Genomic DNA, 21,714 nt, shown 5'->3' on the forward strand with positions numbered 1-21,714 from the left:
TTTGAATTGATATACAATTATATAAATTATAACATCGAATATAGTATGAATAAGTGTATAAATGCAATTATAGTATGAGTCTTTCTTGCATGCAACAAATATCACAAAAATTCAGTGTTCTAAAATAAGTGTATAAATGCAATAGGTAGATAATTTACATTATTGCATCATATTCATTAATTTAATTACTTGTCGGTTAGTTATTGCAAGATCTTGAGGTACACTTATATTTTGATATTCAGTAAGTATTATTGGTCCCGGATGAACAAGCTATAAAGTCTAGAAGGGGGGGTTGAATAGACTTTATCAAATTTTCGATTCTAACTCAAAGTGAGCTGAAAAGAATTAAGGAAATAAATTTCCTTGCAGCGGAAGTCTCAAGCTTGCGTAAAATATGATTGTAGCGTTTTGTAAATTGTGTGCTCGTGTGAATAAGAGTTATGTGGTTAGTTGCACAATAATAATAATAACAGTAAAGTAAAGTGCAGGAGAGGAATTTAAGTGGTTCGGCCAACGCAGCCTACATCCACTGTTCTCCTTTCACTCCAAGGAGCAAATCCACTATGTATTATCACCAATACAAAGTCTGGACAGAAGCAACCCGCTTCTTCCCTTCTTGGCAATCCTTGAGATAGAAAACAGCCGCACCGTCTTCCTATCCTTCACTGCCTGACAATCCTTGAGATAGCGAATGGCCACACCGTCTTCCTATCCTTCACTGCCTGACAATCCTTGAGATAGAAAACAGCCGCACCGTCTTCCTATCCTTCACTGCCTGACAATCCTTGAGATAGAAAACAGCCGCACCGTCTTCCTATCCTTCACTGCCTGACAATCCTTGAGATAGCGAATGGCCGCACCGTCCACCTATCCTTCACTGCCTACTCAAAACTTTCCTTCGAAAGTTGGTGTTGTTGTGTTTGTGCTGGACTAGTAAAAGAATCAAAGTGATTCTTTTATCTTTTAAGCTTAGAATATGCACACTGGAATTTTATGTCTCGAAGCTAAGCTTTTCCTCTCTTTTCTGTATGTGCATTCACTGTCTCGTATTCCCCCTTGGTATCCCCTCTTGTTATCCCCTCTTGTCTTCTTTTCTTCTAAGCTTTGGGGTTTTATATTTGGGAAGAAATATTCCCGTTGTCATTTTGTCCGTTTGACAGCAGTCCAAATCTGCCAAACAACCCACATTAATTTTTGTCTCCTTCACATGCTTAGTGGCTTCAATAAAATATTTCTTTGTTCAGGTCTCCATGCTTTGGCCGTTGAAGCTCCACCTTAATTTGTATCCCATGTGCTAGCTTGATCTGAAATCCCACTTGAAGTCTTCCATAAAATATTCCACTCCCATAATTCCCGTATGGTGTCTTGCATGTTGATAAGAAACTTTGTCTTCATGCTTGATTTAATATTCTTTCCACTATCTTGAGCCCATCTTTCTTGAATAAAATATTCATGCCCATTCTCCATCTTTAGCTTTCTCCTGACCACTTTGAATTTTATTTGAACTCTTTCAAATAAAATATTGTCACCCATATTACCTTTTCCCGTGTGACAACTTCCAAGTGTATAATTAATTCCTTAGTTGAATCTTGAACTAGCTTGAAGGATTTATTCATACCTCTCGCAACTTCTTCTTCCAAAAGTCTTCTTGCTAGAATAATACTCATTGAACTAATTTCATCTGAGTATTTTTCGTGATTACTGTAGCAATAGTACTATTCACCTCTCGAGTACTGTAGCAATTTCACTGTAGCATCGAGTTTTTCATCTTTTGTGATCTCTCGAACCTTTTCGAAGACCTCTCGACTTCTCGAAGTCACTATAGCAATAGTACTGTAGCAGATCACTGTAGCGCATCGCGTTTTTTTTATCTCTCGCGGATGACTTGATCTCTCGAGGATCTCTCGAACTTCTCTTGATCTCTCGAAGGTATTGTAGCAAAATCACTGTAGCATCGCACTGTAGCAAAAGCACTATTGAAGATCACTGTTGTAATTCACTGTAGCATCGCGTTTTCATCCCTTGTGATCTCTCGAACTCTCGATCTATCTCTCGACCTCTTGATCTCTCGAAGTCACTGTAGCATCTCTCGAAGTACTGTAGCAGCGCGAACTTGATGTCTTGCAACCATTTTAATCTACCTCTCACGAGTACTTTGGCTTTCCAATCCACCTCTCGTGGATCATATCCTTATTCTATGACATCCAAACTCCTTTTCCATCCTCCTCTCATGGATTATTGTCTTCTTCTTCGGCCTCAAAACTTCGTTCAAAAGTGCCTCTTGCGAATGGTACTGTAGCACATCTCGAAGTCACTGTAGCAGTTTACTGAACCTTACTGTAGCAGTTTACTGAACTTGATGTTTCTTCATTTTCTTCTTTTGGAGACTAATAATTACAAATAGATTCTAATACATTTTTGGTATCATCAAAACCTAATTACAAATATTCCCAACAAGTATAACTATATTAGAGAAAAAATTTACATGGGAGTAATGGGATAGTCAGTTGAGTAATTGTTGGTTGACCTAGAGCGTTGTGTTGGAGGAAGAAGATGATATATAGCACTATATATCATCTTCTTCCTTCAACACGTTGATATTCTCTGGACAAATAATTGTTGGAAAAAAAGTAGCATAAAATGGCATTTTACTGGCAATATTGTGGTACAAATATATGTGGGGTCCACTTTAGATTTGGGTCGGGTCAAAGTGGATTCTTGTTCTTCGTAGTTAGACGAAAAGATTGATATATTGTACGCTCAAAACTGATAATGGGTGAATGAGAAATTGGTTCTCAAAGTTGACCCATTTGAGTTAGAAAAATATAGAAAAAACATTTCAAGTAACTTTTGTCACACATTGGTTTGAGAAGTGGTTTGCACCACTACTTATACAAGAGTTTTTCTAAGGCTTATTAAATTGTATAGCATAGAGGCTCTCTCTCGCACGCAAGGGGGGAGGGGGTGCAAATGAAATCCCAAAATCAACTTAAAAAGGCTTGACTCGTGCGCCGACACCTGCACGCACGAATGTCGTTCAGAAAATTGGTTGGCCTTGCGGGTTGAATTATGCCAAAATTGGTTGGCCTTTGCGGGTTGAATTATTACCATTAGTAATTCTAATCTAGAATTGTATCACGAATAGGAACGTAGGGAAGAATATATTTTATTAGGAATTTTATTTTAGTTTACAATTGTATTAGAGATAGGAATTGTATTACCATATTTTACAATATTACGCAAACCATAATATTATAGGTCTATTTTGGGCAGGAAGTTAAAACTGAGGATATTGTTTTTATTAATAGTATAGATTTATTTCCAGGTCAACCAGGTGGATTGGCAACCGGGAAGTAACTTGCAAAAAAGCCTCATCGAGTAATTTTAGAAGGTAAGTGTGGCCAATTACATTATAATTTAGATGGTGGGGTGAATTGAACACTTCGAGGTACTAGATGTGTCTATTTGACCCTTCTGCCTAAAAAAATCTATATTCCCCTATGTTCTTGTATCTCTATTATTATATTTGTGTTCTTAATTGGTTTTATTCTATTATATTTAGATTGTAATTTTATTTTATAATATTTAGATTGCATCTCGAAACAAAAATAGTAGAAGTCCAAATTAAACTATTAGACAAGACCTCTACTTTTAATGGAACAGCCCGGATCCACTATATAAATTGCCCACGACCACTCAAATCAACCAAGATAGTTATTTATTTTGGGAGCAAAGATAATTATTTATTTACTTTTTACTATTCTAGTTTACAAGGTGAACATTTTTTATATTTGCTATAAGCACAAAATGTAATGTTTTTAATGCAACGTATAACTTCTTAATAAGGAAAAAAGAATGAAATTCAAAACTCTAACCTACACTTGAATTGTTTTCCGTCTTTTAGATTTTATATACTCAGTAAGTCAGTAATAAAGGAGAGGATTTCTTTTCTTTTTTTTTTTTTTAATGTCCCCAAGTTGTCGTTGAAAACTGACCGTTTTGACTTTCCTCCATACGTAATCAAAATATGACCGTTGCGATAAACATTTAAAAATTCAAACTGGCCCACCTTGCATCGCAATTCCCCCTGAAACTGAAATGCCTCTCTCTAAAACCATAACTCCCAACCGTTAATCACTTTAATCTCTTCCACAACCCAACGGCTTAGATTTCCCTTTCCATTTCCGAGTTGTTCTTGAAATCTTTGATCTTCCCTGCCCTTCACTTCACTCTCTTCCCATTTTAGCTCCCTCTTCGCTGGCATGGCATCAAATTCTTGATTTTTCGACGGGAAAGTTGTTGACTTTCTTGCAATTCTAGCAGTTTCAGTAGTTTTTACAGATGAAAATGCCGGTTTCAACGAGATCTCAGATCAGTAGCAGCAAAACCAGAGGCAAGCCGGAAAATCAAGAACTGGGGGCGGCGGCGATGAGAAACCCGCACCATGGGTTGAAAGAGAAGATGAAAGCTTTGACCCTTTTGTATGAGCAGCAAAAGCAAGCCGCCATGGCGCTCAAGAACCAATCTTTGAAGGCGGATGAGCCAAGATTCACCACGCACCCTAGTGTGGATCTCCTCAATTCCGCGAAAAAGGACGGAAAAGAAGACAAAGAGCCCAGACCATTTGGGAATGTGATGAAGGAGAACACAATGCCCATTTATCAACCTCCGCGGCAGCCGCCGCCGGATGAGGGGAAGGAAAATGTCGCCGCGGCGGCGGCGGCGACTGTGGGCGGCGGAGAGAGGATTAGAAGGGCGATTGAGACTAGAAATGTGGCTAGGAAGCTCTCCCTTGGGACTTCAGTGAACTCAGAACCTAAAGGGACTAACAAAGAGAATGTTCAAGAATTAGAGAAAGTGAACAACGAGGGGGGTGGGGGGACAAGGATCCTTGTTTTTGTGAGGCTAAGACCAATGTCTAAGAAAGAGAGAGAAGCTGGGGCTAGAAACTGTGTAAGAATTGTGGATTGCAGAGATGTTTATCTCACTGAATTCGCCACTGAGAACGATTATCTAAGGCTCAAAAGAGTCCGGGGCAGACATTTCACTTTTGATGCCGCATTCCCAGAATCCGCCTCTCAACAACAAGTCTATTCCACAACGTGAGTTTGAATTAAATTTCTGCTTTTTATGCTTAGACTATGCATCATCTTTGTAGTGGAGATTTTGGTAAACATATATCACTCATTTGCTAGACTTACATTAGGTCTAAAAGATTGGATTTTTATGAGTTACTATTGCAGTTTTTCTCAATTTAGTCTTAGACAACTTTTTGTGCTTAATTAGATCTTCGATTTTGATGGTTTTACCCAATTGAGTCATCTGTCAGATACCTCTATTAATAATCAATTCAGTCATCGATATAGTAGTTTTATCCAAGTTAGTCTTCGACTATAGATTCAGTCCTCGACTATACTGATTTTTATCGATTTAGTCCTTAATTCTAACCGTCGAGGACCTAATTAAGCAACAAAAAGTCTTTTAGAACTAAACTGGAAAGAAATCACTATAGTAGTATTACTCAAATTAGTCTTCGACTATAGATTCAGTCTTCGATTATAGTGATTTTTACAGATTTAGTACTTAATTCTAACAATCGAGGGCTCAATTAGGTAAAATTGGGTATTAACTTAATTGAAAAAAATCACTATAGTAGAGGACTAAATTGGGTATTAATTGGGATTTTTATTATGTGTTTAGTCATTCATTTTGTGTACTGAAGCTCTAAATTCTTGAACTGCTGGGATTCAGAACAGCAGAGCTTGTTGAAGCAGTTGTGCAGGGAAGAAATGGGTCAGTGTTCTGCTATGGTGCGACTGGAGCAGGAAAGACACACACAATGCTTGGCACAGTTGAGAACCCTGGAGTAATGGTGTTAGCCATCAAGGATCTGTTTACTAAGATAAGGCAAATGAGTTTTGATGGGAATCATGTTGTTCATCTCTCCTATCTTGAAGTCTATAATGAAACTGTCAGGGATTTGCTATCCCCCGGACGCCCTCTTGTCCTTAGAGAAGATAAACAGGTCTGATTACTCTATGGGAAATTAGTTTGAAAAGGTTTGGTTCATTCTCTAAATAGTTTTTTTGTGAACATTTCAGGGGATTGTGGCTGCTGGGCTTACTCAGTATAGAGCATATTCCACAGATGAAGTATTCAAATTCTTTAAAGATAATTGAATTAGTTGGTGAGTTTGAGAAAAGGTTACTGATTTCTCTGTTTGTTTGTCTCAGGTAATGGCATTGCTTCAACAGGGAAACCTTAACAGAACCACAGAGCCAACTCGTGTTAACGAAACATCCTCCCGGTCTCATGCCATTCTGCAGGTCATTGCAATTCAAACAAACCTTTGATGTGTTCTATCTTGTTCAGCATATAATCACTGTTGCAAAAATCGGCTTAGGCAGCCGTGCCCTTAAGCCGAGGGGATTTTAAGCTTAGGCGGACATTAGTAGGCTGACTAAGTCGGCCAACTCGACACGGTCAAACTAGGTGTTCGAGTCAGTCAACTTGGCGCCTATGTGCTAATTAGGAGCTAAGCACCCTTAGGCCGAAGGGATTTTACCTTTAGGCAGACATTAGTAGATCGATCAATTAGTTGGCCATTTGCCCATTTTGGTGCCCTGAGTCGGTCAAACTAGGCGCCCGAGTTGGTCAAACTAGGCACCCAAGTCAGCCAACACGGCCCCCAACTTGACCAATTAAGCTGAGTGTTATATTTTTTTGGTGTACTGTTTTTCTTTTTATTATTACTTTGCCGCCTAAATGTTTAAGGCGTTAGGCGCCTCCAGGCGCCCAACCAGCGCCTTAACGCCTTCTACAACATTGCATATAATATATACACATAAATGTGCAAACTAACTATCAGCTTAGACTTTTAGTTGATGGAGCATATGCTTCAATTTATCTCTGTTTTATCTTTTCACACTTTGTTATGTGACATTCAGGTTATGGTTGAGTATCGTTTTAAGGACAGTTCAGACAACATTGTGAATCGAGTGGGGAAACTATCACTCATTGATCTTGCTGGCTCAGAAAGAGCTCTTGCCACTGATCAGAGAACACTAAGATCTCTAGAGGGGGCCAACATAAACCGCTCACTTCTGGCACTCAGCAGCTGCATCAATGCACTGGTGGAGGGAAAAAAGCACATCCCATATCGAAATTCAAAGCTCACTCAACTGCTTAAGGATTCCCTTGGTGGAGCTTGTAATACTGTCATGATTGCTAACATCAGTCCAAGCAATCTTGTTTTTGGTGAAACTCAAAATACTCTTCACTGGGCTGATAGAGCTAAAGAAATCAGAACAAAGGTTAATTTTTGGTGATCCTATTCTATTTGCAATAGCTTCTGTTGAGTTCTAGTAATGTATATATCAGCTTCAATTTTTATCTTGAATACTTTGCAGGCTTATGATGCTCATGAGGAAATGCAAATTCCCGAATCAGAAACTGATCAGGCCAAGCTAGTACTCGAGTTGCAAAAAGAGAATCGCGAACTGCGAGCACACTTGGCTCGTCAACAGCAAAAACTGTTAACTATTCAGGCACAGAATTTGGCTGCAAATGCATCTCCTGCCCCTTCTACACTCTCCTCTCACTTATCCCCTGCACCCTCGAGCGAGAAAAGAAGAACAAGGCCCTCTTTCTTGGGTGCCAATTGCTTTACCCCGGAATCCAGGAAAAAGGGAGAAGATGAGGCTGCAGTTAAGGAGCTGAGGAAAACTGTGAAGGCATTGGAGGCTGAGATTGAGAGAATGAAGAAGGATCATGCTTTGAAGATCAAACAGAAGGATAATTTCATTCAGGAGCTTTCGCGGAAGAGTGGAAAAGATGGGGCAAAGAGGGTTGTTACGAGGGCCGGTTTAAGACCAAAAATGCCACATGAGGATGACCTGAAGAGCCCTCGCCATCGTTTTATGTCCCCAGTTCCCACATCGAAAAAGCGTAGCTTCTGGGATACAACTACAGCTAATAGTCCATCACTTGCTACCTTGAATGGGAGAAAAACCAGAAGCCATGTCAATTCTGAACTTTCTGCAGCTCCATCCAAGCTTCTCCAGGTGCATTTTGCTTTCCCTTTGCATTAATTTTTGCTAATTAGACTTGTGCTAATAAGGGACCAGCAAAATTAAATATGTTATATTTGCGTGTACCTTTGAGTTCTTCCTTTCTTCTGCAACTGATGCAGCTTGCATATCCATGTTTCTGGTTTGTGTTCATGGTTGGACCGCACGTGGTCTTGAATTACATTGCTCAGCCTGGATTTGCTTGGCCAAGACCCGAAACTGTAAAGCCATAAATAAAGTTTAGTGAAGACGACGACAGTACAGAAGTGCCAAGCAGCTTGAAGAATTTGGTATAAACCTGCAGGTGCTAGTTTTTATTGCACTGAAATTCAATTCCCATGTTGATTGTTGCATTCAAATGATAGATTACAGTCTTCCCCAGCGAACGTTCTTTACAAGAGCTGTTGGTTTCGTTCGTGTTAATATGCAGATTGTTGCAGATTCCATTAATATTCTGAAAATGAATTGAGGTGGTGTGTCTCCCCCCATAGGATTTTTTTGTTTTTTGATTGTTTGTTGGATGAAACTTATGGTGTGCTTTTGTGACATTGTTGTATCTTATTTGGCAATGTTTCAGAGTAATTCCATCAACTCTGTTGTTTATATTATTGATGAATCAGAAATAGCAGGTCAAAGTATTCTTATGTTGTTTCTTGTTCTTGTCATTTTTGTATCTTATTTGGCAATGTTTCAGAGTAATTCCATCAACCCTGTTGTTTATATTATTGATGAATCAAAAATAACAGGCCAAAGTATTCTTGTGATGTTTCTTGTTCTTGTCACTGACAAAGACAAAGTTCAGTGGTAATACTGTGAATATTACCTTTAATTTGGTTTTAGGCTGTGAAATTTGACATCCAGTTTACACTCCCACATTGAAGGGGTGCGTTCGAATCTTAGTGGAGGTGACGGTTGACTCTTTGTGCTTCAGTAGGTTGAGAAAGTAGCTATGAACAAATACTACATTGTAACAGAGTCAGTAGTACTCAAAAAAGAGAAAAGGTTGTAAAATTAGGCCAGGCCAAAGTGGTTTTGGGCTTATTATGCGCCCGGTTGGCACGTGCATTTTGGGTGCGGCAAGAACGCGCACCTACCTAGCATGTTCTATTTTTTCTTTTTTCTTATTTTCATTTAATGAGTCCCACAAAAATGTTGCATTTGCTGGAGGAAAAAAAAAATAAAAATAAAAAAAATTCCACCCCAATTGTTAAAAAAACATTCACTCAAATTAAGCATGTCCTTATGTTGCACACAACACATAAAAACTTAACCCAGATTTGTTTTAAAAATGCAAGAAAATGATTTTAAGGTTCCTTATTTGTAATGTTTGATGCTCAACGTAACTTTGAATGCTATGTATACAATCGGGGTAAGAGTTAATTCCATTTTTTGTCCTAGATTTATGGGTGACAATCCACTTTTAGTCCTTTTTTATTTGAACATTCACTTTTGGTCCTAGTATTATTGTGGCATGACCAATTTTGGTCCTTTATCAACAAATCAGTTTAAATATCGTTAAATACAATGACATTTCGGTCTTCAATTATGAATGTTTTCAAAAAAATAAACATAAAAAATATAGCGGTTCAACTTACTTTGTATAAAAGAGATTGAAATGTCTTTGTATTTAACGACATTTCAACGATTTTGTTGCTAGACGACCAAAATTGGTCATGCCACAATAATACTAGGACCAAAAATGAATGTTTTAATAAAAAAAGGACTAAAAGTGGATTGTCACCTATAAATCTAGGACCAAAAATGGAATTAACTCATCAGGGTAATTAATACCAAATTTCATGTTAACTTTTAGTCTTTTATATTGTATTTTTTAATACGCTCTAACATATTCATAGTATACGTTCAACAATTATGCTAACTCTGATTGGGATGAGTTCGAGACCTTCCTTATAGAAATCAATGAGTAAGTCAATAATAATAAATAGTTAATGCAATACTCCGTTACTAAAGTTTACATTGACGGATCCGAATGTGGAGTTATTTAAGAAAAATAAATGATATTATAGAGGCTAAAGTAAGAAATTAATTTTTTAAAAAAAAATACTAAAATCAAAATGGTATAAACCATTCATTTCAACCAAGAATTGGACCAAAATTTTTTAGTACCGGTTATAAGCCTAATTTTATTGACTCTTATTATATTTAGTAGATAGTAGATTAGTAAATTAATAGATTAGTAGAAATATTGTACTATTCACTTTATTAAAAGTACGAGAAAATACAATAAATGTAAACATGTAATACATGATGTTAGCAAAGAATCATATAATTTTATTTAATGTCCTTTTCAGCAAATATATGTTCAAACAAGGACCATATGCTACTTTTGTTAGGTTTGTCTTGCACTAGTATTTGATTATACTAAGATTATCTGAAGCAGCAATTTGTAACTTTTTAAGTCCAGCAAACAACTTTTGAATATTAGAATAATGATGAGTACATCATCAAAACTTCAAAAGAGATCATATATAGATTACTGTGAATATAATTATTAATAATCTTAATAAAATCTCAGCCTTTGAATGCTGTATTCCATGCCATCATCCCACTAAGATGGCCCCAATCCCAGCTTTTATCACTTTTGTTATAAAGAAAAGAAAAAAGAATAAAGAAAAGGATTAAGAAATTAAAGCCTTGAAACTAGGAGAAGAAATGATTGCATAATATATGTTAATAATAACTGTAAACTATTGTTATTCATCCTTGATAACTCATGATTAGCCAATTCGATTTCATTTTTTTTTTAATACTTTTGCAACTTGGACTAATCAAATTTTAAGTATATTATATTGTAGAAACAGATTAGTACGTCTCAGTGTAGTGTGAGGTCTTGAAGAATCCTGTAATCAGATTAAAATTAAAAATTATCCTTAATTATGTACCCATTTTTATCTTGTTTTATTTTCTATAATGTAAAAGGGAATTGTAGCACTAATATCCTTTCTGAAAGTATAAGGTAATACTGCCAAAATCTAAACTCAGAGGGGAACAGAAACAGACTTTGAAAGATTGTGTTTTTGCATTCGAAGATAGATGCTCCTAGCTAAAATGTGAAAAGTATAAAACTTCAAAGAAGTCAGGCAAACCAAATTTTGCTTTTGGGAACTTCTATGATCAAAGCTTTATTAGTTCAATGCATTGGGATTCTGATATAAATATATATTTTTTCTTTAATCATAAATCCTGACAAAAAATATGCACCAAAATCAAAGACTCCCTAGCCCTAGAACCTGTAATGCCTTTAGATCAGATGCCTATTGATTTCATGTTATGCCTCAAGCCTAGCTTCGCAGAAAACGAAGCTGCCAATATATAAATGAGTCACTCATATAAAATCCCCTCATAAATTTTTATCTGACGGATTGTGTCAATATGACAATTTAATACTTATATTAAAAAATATAATAATAACAAGGAATAAAGTATTTGCTATTTATAAGAGAAAATATTATATTTTCGAAGAAAAATATAAACTTTTAAATTAAAATGTAAAAGTATCACATTTCTTTTATTTTCATCTTGACCTGCAGGATCTCATATAAGTTTTTATCGATAACATAGAGATGCAGAAGAAAAAGAAACAAGAATAAAGCATTAGCCATTAGGCATCCTCCCACTGCTTCATGTTTTGACTAAGAAAAAGCGTAGTATACAAAGTATAAATTAAATAAAAAGGAAATAAGCTGTGAAGGATAAGAATATTTGGTGGGGGTGGGGGAGAGGGAGTTGGGTGTAGATTAACCATTGCACATTTCATATACTGTAAATTAAAAACATAGCAACCCCACCCAAAAGTTGTGGTGTATAGATCAATCAATCAACAAACAAAAATGATAGAGTTAGTGAGTTACTCTTGATAGTATGATTGGCTGATATAGGATTTTAACTTTTCATTCTACCATCCGTTAACAGGTCATGAGCTTAACGAGCTAAGGAAGAGACCGCATTTGAAGGAAGAGACTAAGATTTGAAATTTAAAGCAAGCAAACATGTAGGGACATCTAGCCGGTCTACTAAACTTATTGTGATTTATACCCTCAAAAATAGGAAGAGACTAAGATTTGAAATTTAAAGAATAAAGAAAGCAAACATGTATGAACATCTGGCCTGTCTACTAAATTTATTGTGATTTATACCCTCTCAAATATTCCGTTGGATAGGAATTAAGGTTGGGAATTTTCAACATTTTTCAGGAAGAAGGTTATGTCAAACAAAATATCAACTGTTGTGGGTCATTTATTATGAAATGTAATTTTTCTTTTTGGAAAAATTAAGGAAATTCATTGCAGAAAAGACAGCCCAACACCAAAGGGACAGATATGTCATAAGAGGCATTAATGATATCTGCAAAAGATAAATATAATGATGACAGAGGTAGATATTGCACTGTGGAACCTCAACCTGCAGTGGTAGAGACTTAGAAAAATAATGCATAGACTTCCAATTTCCAAACATCACCCAATAATTGTGCAATAATAATACTAAAGTATTTTCCATTCCCCCAAATATATTAACATCACATTCTTCTGCGTTGTATGATCACGAAAAATACACATAAAAATGAAAAAAAGGAAAGACAAAACATAAAAATGAACATCGGAGATTACTAGATGGATCTCCTTTCCTTAACTAAATAGAATGTTACTACTATTATTCTTCTCTCAACAGGTTGAATTTTCAATTCTAAAGATCTGATAGAACATTGATAAATTACGAGGCTCAGCACAAGGGCACAAAAGATCTGTCCACTTTAAACCAGGGCGGGCAACTATTATCTTAAACTCTGAGCAGGTAAAGACCAAGTTCTGGAGCTCCATTAGTGTCTGGGTCCATCATATAGAATGCCTCTGAATCTCTAGACCCAACAACCCTCTCAAACGTGGCTCTCAAGTACATGATTTCCCCGGCGGCTGAGAACCCGCCGCCGTCTCCTCCGTCGCTATTCTCTATTCTCAACACGCCGGCACCAATAGAAATAGGCTCAACGGACTTCAAAATCTCCCACTCTTTCGCCCCACATTCACGCCGATTCGCGAGCCCACACTTCTTCCCATCACAATACGTCCTCCAAACAGCCTCATCTAAGAGCCCTTTAGTCCTCTCACCCTTGTCGCATTCCAGAGTAATCCGGACAAGATCAGACGCCATTTCCCGAACCAGCCCGGAAATTGGGACGGCCAATTCAACCAAGAAAACCGGCTCCGATGCGGACTCTTTCTGGACCGCGAAATGCAGGTTCCCGCCCCGCCGGTACCCGAAAAGAGTGCCGACCACCTTGGTTCCAAGGCGGCGCCGCTGCTTCATCAGCAATTGCATTATTCTGTTCATCCGAATTGAACTCACCACGGATTTCAGCCTGGAAACCGCCCTGCCTTGCCTGCTTGTACCCGCCGCAGAAGAAGAAGAAGATTCTTGGTCTTGATGAGGTTTCAATGGGGAAACAATCTTTTTGGGATCTTCTTCTTGTTTAACATCACTACTCTTTGTATCTGAGGGGCTGGGATTTTCTTCTTCTTCATTGCTAACTTTGGTTGTCCAATGGAAGTGCCTCTTGGAGGGAGAATCTTGGATACTCTTAGCCATGATTGTCTTCATCCAATAAAAGGAAACCAAATTAAACAACTAACCCCGCCCTTTAGTTGTTGGGTGAGAGAAAGAGAGAGTGCAGAAGAAAAAGAAATTGGTTTGGTCCTTTAATAACCTATTGTATATATATACACAATTATATATAGCACAAGTAGGAAAAAGCTAGGCGTAGAATAATTATAGGAAGCACTGACTAACAATACTAGACTAAGTTCAAGACTTTAAATATATATTATATTATTATTCTCTAATATGTAGAAGTGTAACAGCGCAACAAATTTCATTATTAAGCTGATTTAACATTAACCTAAACAAATCCAATCCTAATTCTCTTGCTTAACCCTAAAAGACTATCTAAAACTTGTCCCAACAATAAATTTAAAAAAAAAAAAAAAAAACGATTGCACCCTATTCTCAAGAACCAATATCTTTTTCTTGTATCTCAACAATCTACATGTTTTACAAAGTGTTTATACACCAGTGCTCAGAACACGACCTACATTTTATTGTTGCTAAGTCTATTATTAATTCTCCTTGATTTTCTGATTAATTAGTTGAGTTACGTATGGGCTGATTGATGACAATAGTACTATATAAAAAAGGATTTTACCCTAATTCCGAAAATTCCACCTACCCTACCCTATCCTATGCTTCAACGAACAACTATAGGTTCTCCAAAGTACTTGTATATTGGTGTCCACATACAACACTACAACAGAGTTACAGAGCTTGCATATTTTCGTTGCTGTCTAAGTAAATTATTAACTAATCAGTTGAGTTATATATCGAGAGAATAATACTATATAAGAAAATGAGGAAGGGGAACATAATGTAGCCCACAAAGTGGCATTGGAATTGGAGCAAAGAACAGTAAAGGGTTGAGTGGATAAGAAAAGGAAGAAGTTTTGAAATAAAGAAAGGAATCTCAGGCAGACATTGGTTGTGTGGTTTCACTTTCTTGGTGGGCAGAGGTGTGAAAGGTGAGTTTAGCTTGACTGACTGTTTATTTTAGACTTCCAATAATCCAAAATACAGTGGGATCGGAAGCAAATAGAAAAAGGGAAAAGAGAGGATAGTGAAGACAAAAGAACAGTCACTGTTATGGTAGACATCCCTTCTGCTTCCATGTCTTCTTCATTGATCTTCTGCTGATAGCTAGCACACTGGACCAAACACTGGAAAAGGAATTTCGGTGGGCTATCTATCACAAGAAGCATCAATATCTGCTCTACAAAATTGTAGCATTCTTGGATCTTGGGTATTAAATTTAATAACCAATTTTGGTCTGGTTTTTTGTCCTTAGTGCTATTTCACTTCATGTGTGAAATTACCAATTTGGACATGGTTCCCTATTTTCTTCTCCCGAAAGATTGAATTTCCAACCCTAAGGACCCTACACCCTAGCTGATTGAGCATTCGAGAAGATTAACAAACATGGCCAAATCATAACGTGTCACATGAGATGAAATCATTTTGGTTCCCAACTAGGCAACTACTAATGTTGGAGAGCAGCACAATTTTATTTGTCAGGGTTTCATATCCATTTCTGTTCAAATTTCAAACTTCAGTGGCAATAACTATTCAATCCTTATTTTAGCACAAGTCACTAACTAGTTCTTTTTTTTTTTTTTTTTTTTAATCCATTCTATTAAAGTTAGAATGAATCCCTAACATTAATTATGTCTAATTTTTAATAGTTAAGATATCAATATGTGTAAATTGATAGTCAAAATGTTTGGTTCTGAGTTAAAATCTTATCAACAAATACCAAAATGAATAAAAACTACACTCTATTAACCCATAACAACAGCCTTGATATGAAAGAAAATATGTTATGCACTAACAGAAGCTGCAAATTTTGAAGTGAAATCAGCAATTTACAAGTAACATATGGACATAATTGATAAGAGTACACAGACTGAACACATAACCCAAGCATACTTAGCTACAAGCTTTTATACATACTCTGTTAAGAGAAATTAAAGAAACAAGTCAATGGGCTTTGACTAGAGCTCCTGGATGGGGTCCTACAGTTAGCTGTTTGTGTTGTGTTGTTCTGGCTCGGGATTCGGTTGTTTGGGGACTGTAATGCCGTTGTTCATCCTTGCCCTCGCCTCCGCAAACATCCTCTGCTGCGCAGCCAAGGCTTCTTCTTCCGTCATTTCAGCTCCATTGCTCAACTTCCCGGCCCTCACAGTGTCCTGCTGGAATGCACATACACAATGAAATTTGTAACAAATTGCAGGGATTTACACGAAAATGGTTCCTTAAAGTGACAGGTTCTCATTTCATAGCTACTAAAAAACAAATTGCAGTCGAGCAATTACCATGGTTTCAAGCCTGTGTTGTTCGTATGCAGCATAAACTTCTTCAATATAGTCACCAAATCCAAGAACCTGCCAGATCATCCAGTATAAGCCAAAGCATGATGAGAATTAAATATGAAAAAACAAAGTGGTTGAATCTCATATAAACTTCAAATGAATTCTAAATGGGTTTTTGAAATTTAATGGAGCTTAAAATATTTAGCCATTTAAAGAATGGTCATAAATTGCTTAGGAAATTGTACTTGGATAGCCATGCAAAACAATAATGGTGCAGCTCATGATATCAACTTTAAGTCCATGAAACTAAAAGAGACACCTAAAAGATCAACTCTTAATCCTTCAGAAGAGGGAGACACGACTTTTTAAAACTGGAAATCTAGATTGAATTTTTATTGTTTCTGCCACAATTCACACACTAGTCCAACATAGATCCTAAACTAAGAACCAGCGCTCATATTTATTACCAACTACAAATCAGAGTAACTTGTTAGTCACCCACCAGAGTCCATGGCGAATAATTAGACTTTAATGCCAAGGAAATAGGAAAATTAAATAAAATAATAATAACATTGACAATAGAAGCTCACACCAATGGAACTTGAGAAAGCTAAAAGCAGATTGCACTCATGGAGAATGCTAACTGCATATCATCGAGTACAACACCAAACTAAAAACTATATGTGACTATTGTAAGGAGACAGCAATTAAACTATCAATCAGCAAGGATTAGTCATCAATCACAAATGAAATAAACCAAAGTTAAGCAAACAGCAAGGATTAGTCAATTACATCTAGCGCCTTGAGGACATGTTCTGGTGCAATTGTTCGCTTATCTTCTCTATTACAAACTTCATTAGATTCTGAGGAAATCAGATTGATAAACTCTGCAAGACAATAGTAATCCATAATTAAGACCCGAAATGGGAGTCAATCCATGAATACTACAGTAACAGATTGCCAGCATGACTAAAATACACAAGCAACTAGAAGATACAATACTCACCTACACAACATTCAATCAAAAGGTCCTGACAATCCCGGGCTACACGAACATCTGGAGGCAGCATTTCTTTTATAATTTTTGTCATAGTTGCTGTAAAGTAATCATAAGAATCATTACTAAAGCAAAGGACTAAGTAAAAAAGAACAAATAACAAGATCTAACAATTTAATATGATGAATAAGTGTGTATCAAGACATGATACACCAGAAGACTGGCAATCATAATTTCATACCCATTGTGCTATGCATCAAATCATAACTAGATTTTCATAGTTACACTCAAAGAAAACATAAGAAAAACTGAGTACCTAGTAGGTATCATAAATAGAAGGCCCCTAAAATTAGACAAACATCTACGACCTTCTATATATTGCAAAGAACTAATTGTATCTATCATGATAAAATTTGTTTACAAGTGAATTGGGAACACTGTCTACATATTTACAGAAGAAGTTGCTAGGTCAATCCTGGAGAGCTGATATACAAGAGGACAAACATCACTCACTTACTACAATAACTATCACTTGTTAAGTTTAAGATATCAGTCTTGTACATGAAAAGAAAACATGATTCCATTATTTTTCATAAACTTAAAGAAAGAAGAAACAAGCATCCACCCTCTATTCAACTGGAAACATTGTTGAAATTTGTACCCTTGTTATAAGTTCTTGAGCACTCAACCGTCAACACAACGCCATAACAAAATTTTCCTCAATTACTACCCCGGCCTCAGACCTTTCACAAGCACAACCATCGAAAATCCAAACAGAGAAATCATAATTTTTCAACTCAGATCCCCCTGAATCCCTTCGCCAAAAATATTTATTAACCTTCCAAATATATTAAAATTATCATATCATTTTTCAATTTCATAAATTCGCCAAATTAGGTATTATTATCGCTGAGAAAACTGGAAACCCTATGAGTCAACGACTACACAAGCAAAAATAAAGCGTAGAAATTTGAAATAAAAGTACAAATTGAATTAAAAAAAAAAATTAAATAAATAAAATTTGAACCTTTAGGAAGCGAAGCATCCTCTTTCGTTCTACCAACGATGTCCATAGGCTCCATTTCGGCCCTTCAAATCGAAATCAAATAAGCAAATCAAAATAAAAGAGAAATTAAATACATCGATGAACATATAGAACGATAATAACAGATCTAAAGCGTAGAATGATAACTCTAAACAAATTTTCCAAACAAATAATAATAATAATAAAGGTTTTACCTTGCAAACAGCGGCAGATCGGAGGGAGGGAGAAAAACGAGAATTCACAAGGCGAATCAGGCGATCGGAAAAGATGGAGAAGTTGGTGATCGGAGTAGCAGTAGTCGCAGGCGGCGGTGGTGAATGGTCGATATAGAGAGAGCTGAAGAAGAGTTCAAACGGAGGTAATTCCACGCGGGCAGGAAGTGAGGTGAGGGTCACGGAACGCATGGGACCCAGGAGGAGAGGTCGGTGAGTGGGGCGTGCGAAACACGCGAAGGGCAATGCAGTGTTGGAGTAGGCGACGAAAAATAGAACAATGATGTGCTTATATAGGTTCCGTGCTGAGGCAAAGGAGGCTAGCCGACTAGGAGAGAGTGAGAGATCGTGTGACGTGTGGTATATCATCAAATTGGCAATAAAGGAAAGCAGAGAGGGTAATTTGGTGGCGGATCATATAAACCATAGGTATATATGCTTCATTATTATACTATTATAAATTATAAATTCATAAATTCATTATTTATAGTATTGTAAATTTATTAAAATGACATCAATTTGCATATTATTATTTGTAAATATTTCTTTTATTTTTTTTATAAATAAAATCAATGTTACAAATAAATTATTAAAAATATTTCATTGAGATCTTTTGAATAATATTCATATTAATATATTTTAAATTTTGGGGTGTGGTTGAGTGGAAAAGACTCATTTATTCTTAATTAATTAAACGTTAAGAATCCGATTCTTGACTTTGAGTATGGAGTAGCTATAATTCGGCCAGGGCTACACTCAAAAAATATTAATATTAATATATTTTGAATATTAGTAGTTTATTGAGAGACTTGCAATATTGATGAAATGAACGTACAATATTTTCTTTTGAACATATTTTAGGTTCATTATTAGTATAATAATATAGTTGCGTTATTATTGTAAAGATTATTGTAGATAATCTTTTCTTTATAGAATGATTTTCCAACAATTCCCCACACATTCTTAAAGAAAGCTAGAAAGAAATAATGTCTGAGCAATACAAGCCAATTGATCTTAATGCCAGTGTTTGAGAACTTGAACTGGCACGTAGTAACATTGAGTAATTTTCTTCTCGAGAGTGATATGAATCTTGAACTCACCGGTTAGATAAATTTTGAATTCTAATGCACACACCAACTCGAAAAAGCAAGTTCTACGAAAGTCAAACTCTTTGTCTTCTTATGAATACGCTTAGTATTCACGTTTGTTATGTCTATCTCAATATAGTCCTCCACCTTGTCAAAGTCTATTTCAAAATAGACTTTCAACTCTGACAAGTCTTATCGCATCATAGACAAGTCTATCTCAATATAGACTTTCAACTATGTCAAATCTATCTCAATATAGACCACCTTTAAAGGCTACAAAGTGGTTAAAGACATGAATATATATGGTGTAAGTCTTTTAATGATTTTGTTTGACCATAGAAGTGGTACCCGTTATGAATTCCTTATCTTACTAGTCTTAACTAACCCCACCTCCCTTGATATTTCAATGATAGTTCTTTCAGTTTAGACCTTTTGTGCGAGGATCTCTTATAGACCTCACAAACTCCATTGTGATCAATCTTTAGCCATCAACTGTCATTCAGACTCATGTCTGACCCTTATGTGTCTTCTCTTTCTATCATAGACACTATTTTTTGCAATGCAAACAACAATTTGTGAATCACAATGTATATGTAGTGAAGGTGTTGGACACCCCCACAACTGCACGATTCTCAACATATTTCTTAACCACTCATTTTCTTGGGATACCCCATTATCTTTCATAAATGGGGGTTAACCCTTTTCACTCAAGCCAGTGATTTCGTTAGGTCTACCTCAAAATAGATCACTACGTATCCAAATTGGGTATAAATGATTAACAGCAATCTACGCTCAAGTGTTAAGCTGTGAATTCATTAGGTCCGTCGTCTCAACAGAACCACCTTTCTCATAGAGTTATGAATTCATTAAGACTTGTAGCTCAACCTCACAAGTACACACATTATAGGAATGACCAATTAGTGAAGACCATCTCCTGCTTTGATGCGATTGAAACAGGGTTATTATTGCAGCTTGAAGTTGAAGGATCTAGTTTTCTTTATTGACAAGTTCGAAATGGCGTTATTGTTGCTTCAAGTGGGAAGGGAAGCAGTTCCACCTGATATTGTTCCCAAGATTTTGGAATCTCGCGATAGAAAGCAACTTGCAAAGTATGCATTGTCAGTTCCACCCCATGGTCTCTCAGCCATACACAGACAGCAGACAGCAACCAACAGCTCCTGTGTCCACGCTCCACATCCCAGCCAGTAGCTCCATCACTCCATCAAAACGTGTGAAGCGGGAACGCCTTTGGGCTACCATTTGTTACGTCTCCGGCGAGGGAACCTTGTGGTAAAATCTAGTGACTAGATTCGGAACCACAAAACCATCTAATTCGCTATGGAAACAAAGGAGTCCACGTTATAATGGGCACGAAATTGCAGCAAGAATGCTAGAAGAAAAGAGAAAAAAGAGAAAAAAAAGTCCATGTCAGTATATTATTAAAAATTCTAGTCCAAAAAAAAAAATGATTTATGAATCGATATATATGTTATGTAAGGTCAGGATACGACATGAACAATTCGATATAGTTTATGGTGCGTGATGACACTGTAGTCTAAAAACTAACAAAAACCAAAAACCAAAAACCAATTTTTTTTTTTTTTTTTTTTAAGAGTAACTTTTGAAATTATGAGTTTTTTCTACATGTTAGTATTTCACTAAAGGCAAATGGAAATTAATTATAACTTAAAATAAGAAGCTACTGAAATGACTATACTAAGACGAAGTATATATAACTTTGCAATTTTGACCATTTCATAGTCACATGGTCAATCGATGTCATTTTTTTTTTCTTCAAAAATCATGGAATGAAAAACTTGCATTATATATTATCCAAGATATAATGCATGATCCAATTCAATAAATAATTGATGGAAAACACAATCCAATTCAATAAATAATCCAATTTGAAATTTGGTTTATTGGAGATGTGTTACTATGCGCATTCACAAAAGGGTAATGTTTGTGTCCACGGATTTGCCACACACATATATGCTATATATTCATATTGGGATGGTCAGTTCTAGCTAAAACTTCACCTGACAATATACATGATTTATCTAGTTAATTATTAGTATTCTCCAAAGTATACATATATAACATAAAAAAAGTTAGTATAACATGACAGAAATGGAATTATTACACCTAAATAACTTTTTTTTTTTTAGATAATATAAGAGTTAATTTTATTTTTTGTCCTAAATTTATAGGTGACAGCCCAGTCCTTATTTAGCCCCTTTTTATCCGAACATCCACATTTGATCCTAATATTATTGTGGCATGACCATTTTTTGTCGCCTATCAACAAAGCTGTTAAATACAAAAGCGTTTCAGTAACAACATTTTAACAATTCTGTTGACAGAAGACAAAA

The 21,714-nt window shown here is 36.1% G+C and overlaps 3 protein-coding genes across 7 annotated transcripts; 1 reads left to right on the plus strand and 2 right to left on the minus strand.

Moving 5' to 3' along the window:
• The first annotated feature begins 4,110 nt into the window (after positions 1–4,110).
• On the plus strand, positions 4,111–8,713 carry LOC115996291 (kinesin-like protein KIN-8A). 4 transcript variants are annotated; one of them, XR_004093586.1, is made up of 8 exons: positions 4,111–5,102; positions 5,752–6,025; positions 6,102–6,152; positions 6,234–6,326; positions 6,948–7,313; positions 7,410–8,063; positions 8,192–8,373; positions 8,500–8,713. XR_004093586.1 is itself a non-coding variant. In XM_031235485.1 (7 exons), exons 1-7 carry the CDS (start codon positions 4,342–4,344, stop codon positions 8,300–8,302), a joined length of 2,310 nt encoding a protein of 769 aa, XP_031091345.1. In that variant the 5' UTR covers positions 4,111–4,341; the 3' UTR covers positions 8,303–8,713. The 4 variants fall into 4 exon arrangements, 2 of the variants coding, with proteins under 2 accessions (XP_031091345.1, XP_031091346.1); XR_004093587.1 differs by having other exon boundaries at positions 8,261–8,373; XM_031235485.1 differs by having other exon boundaries at positions 8,192–8,713.
• A 3,844-nt stretch (positions 8,714–12,557) lies between these two features.
• Positions 12,558–13,792, minus strand: LOC115996382 (protein MIZU-KUSSEI 1-like). The gene has a single exon (XM_031235589.1). It carries the CDS (start codon positions 13,683–13,685, stop codon positions 12,867–12,869), a length of 819 nt encoding a protein of 272 aa, XP_031091449.1. The 5' UTR covers positions 13,686–13,792; the 3' UTR covers positions 12,558–12,866.
• A 1,677-nt stretch (positions 13,793–15,469) lies between these two features.
• On the minus strand, positions 15,470–18,630 carry LOC115995541 (protein Dr1 homolog). Of its 2 annotated transcripts, none has more exons than XM_031234594.1 (6): positions 18,237–18,630; positions 18,025–18,086; positions 17,007–17,096; positions 16,793–16,887; positions 16,004–16,072; positions 15,470–15,880 (listed from the first exon to the last, which is right to left on the minus strand). In XM_031234594.1, exons 2-6 carry the CDS (start codon positions 18,077–18,079, stop codon positions 15,710–15,712), a joined length of 480 nt encoding a protein of 159 aa, XP_031090454.1. In that variant the 5' UTR covers positions 18,080–18,086; positions 18,237–18,630; the 3' UTR covers positions 15,470–15,709. The 2 variants fall into 2 exon arrangements, with proteins under 2 accessions (XP_031090454.1, XP_031090455.1); XM_031234595.1 differs by having other exon boundaries at positions 15,470–15,877; positions 18,237–18,629.
• Positions 18,631–21,714: the final 3,084 nt, after the last annotated feature.

This window comes from Ipomoea triloba, chromosome 11 (genome assembly GCF_003576645.1).
Source record: "Ipomoea triloba cultivar NCNSP0323 chromosome 11, ASM357664v1".
Taxonomy (NCBI): Eukaryota; Viridiplantae; Streptophyta; class Magnoliopsida; order Solanales; family Convolvulaceae; genus Ipomoea; species Ipomoea triloba.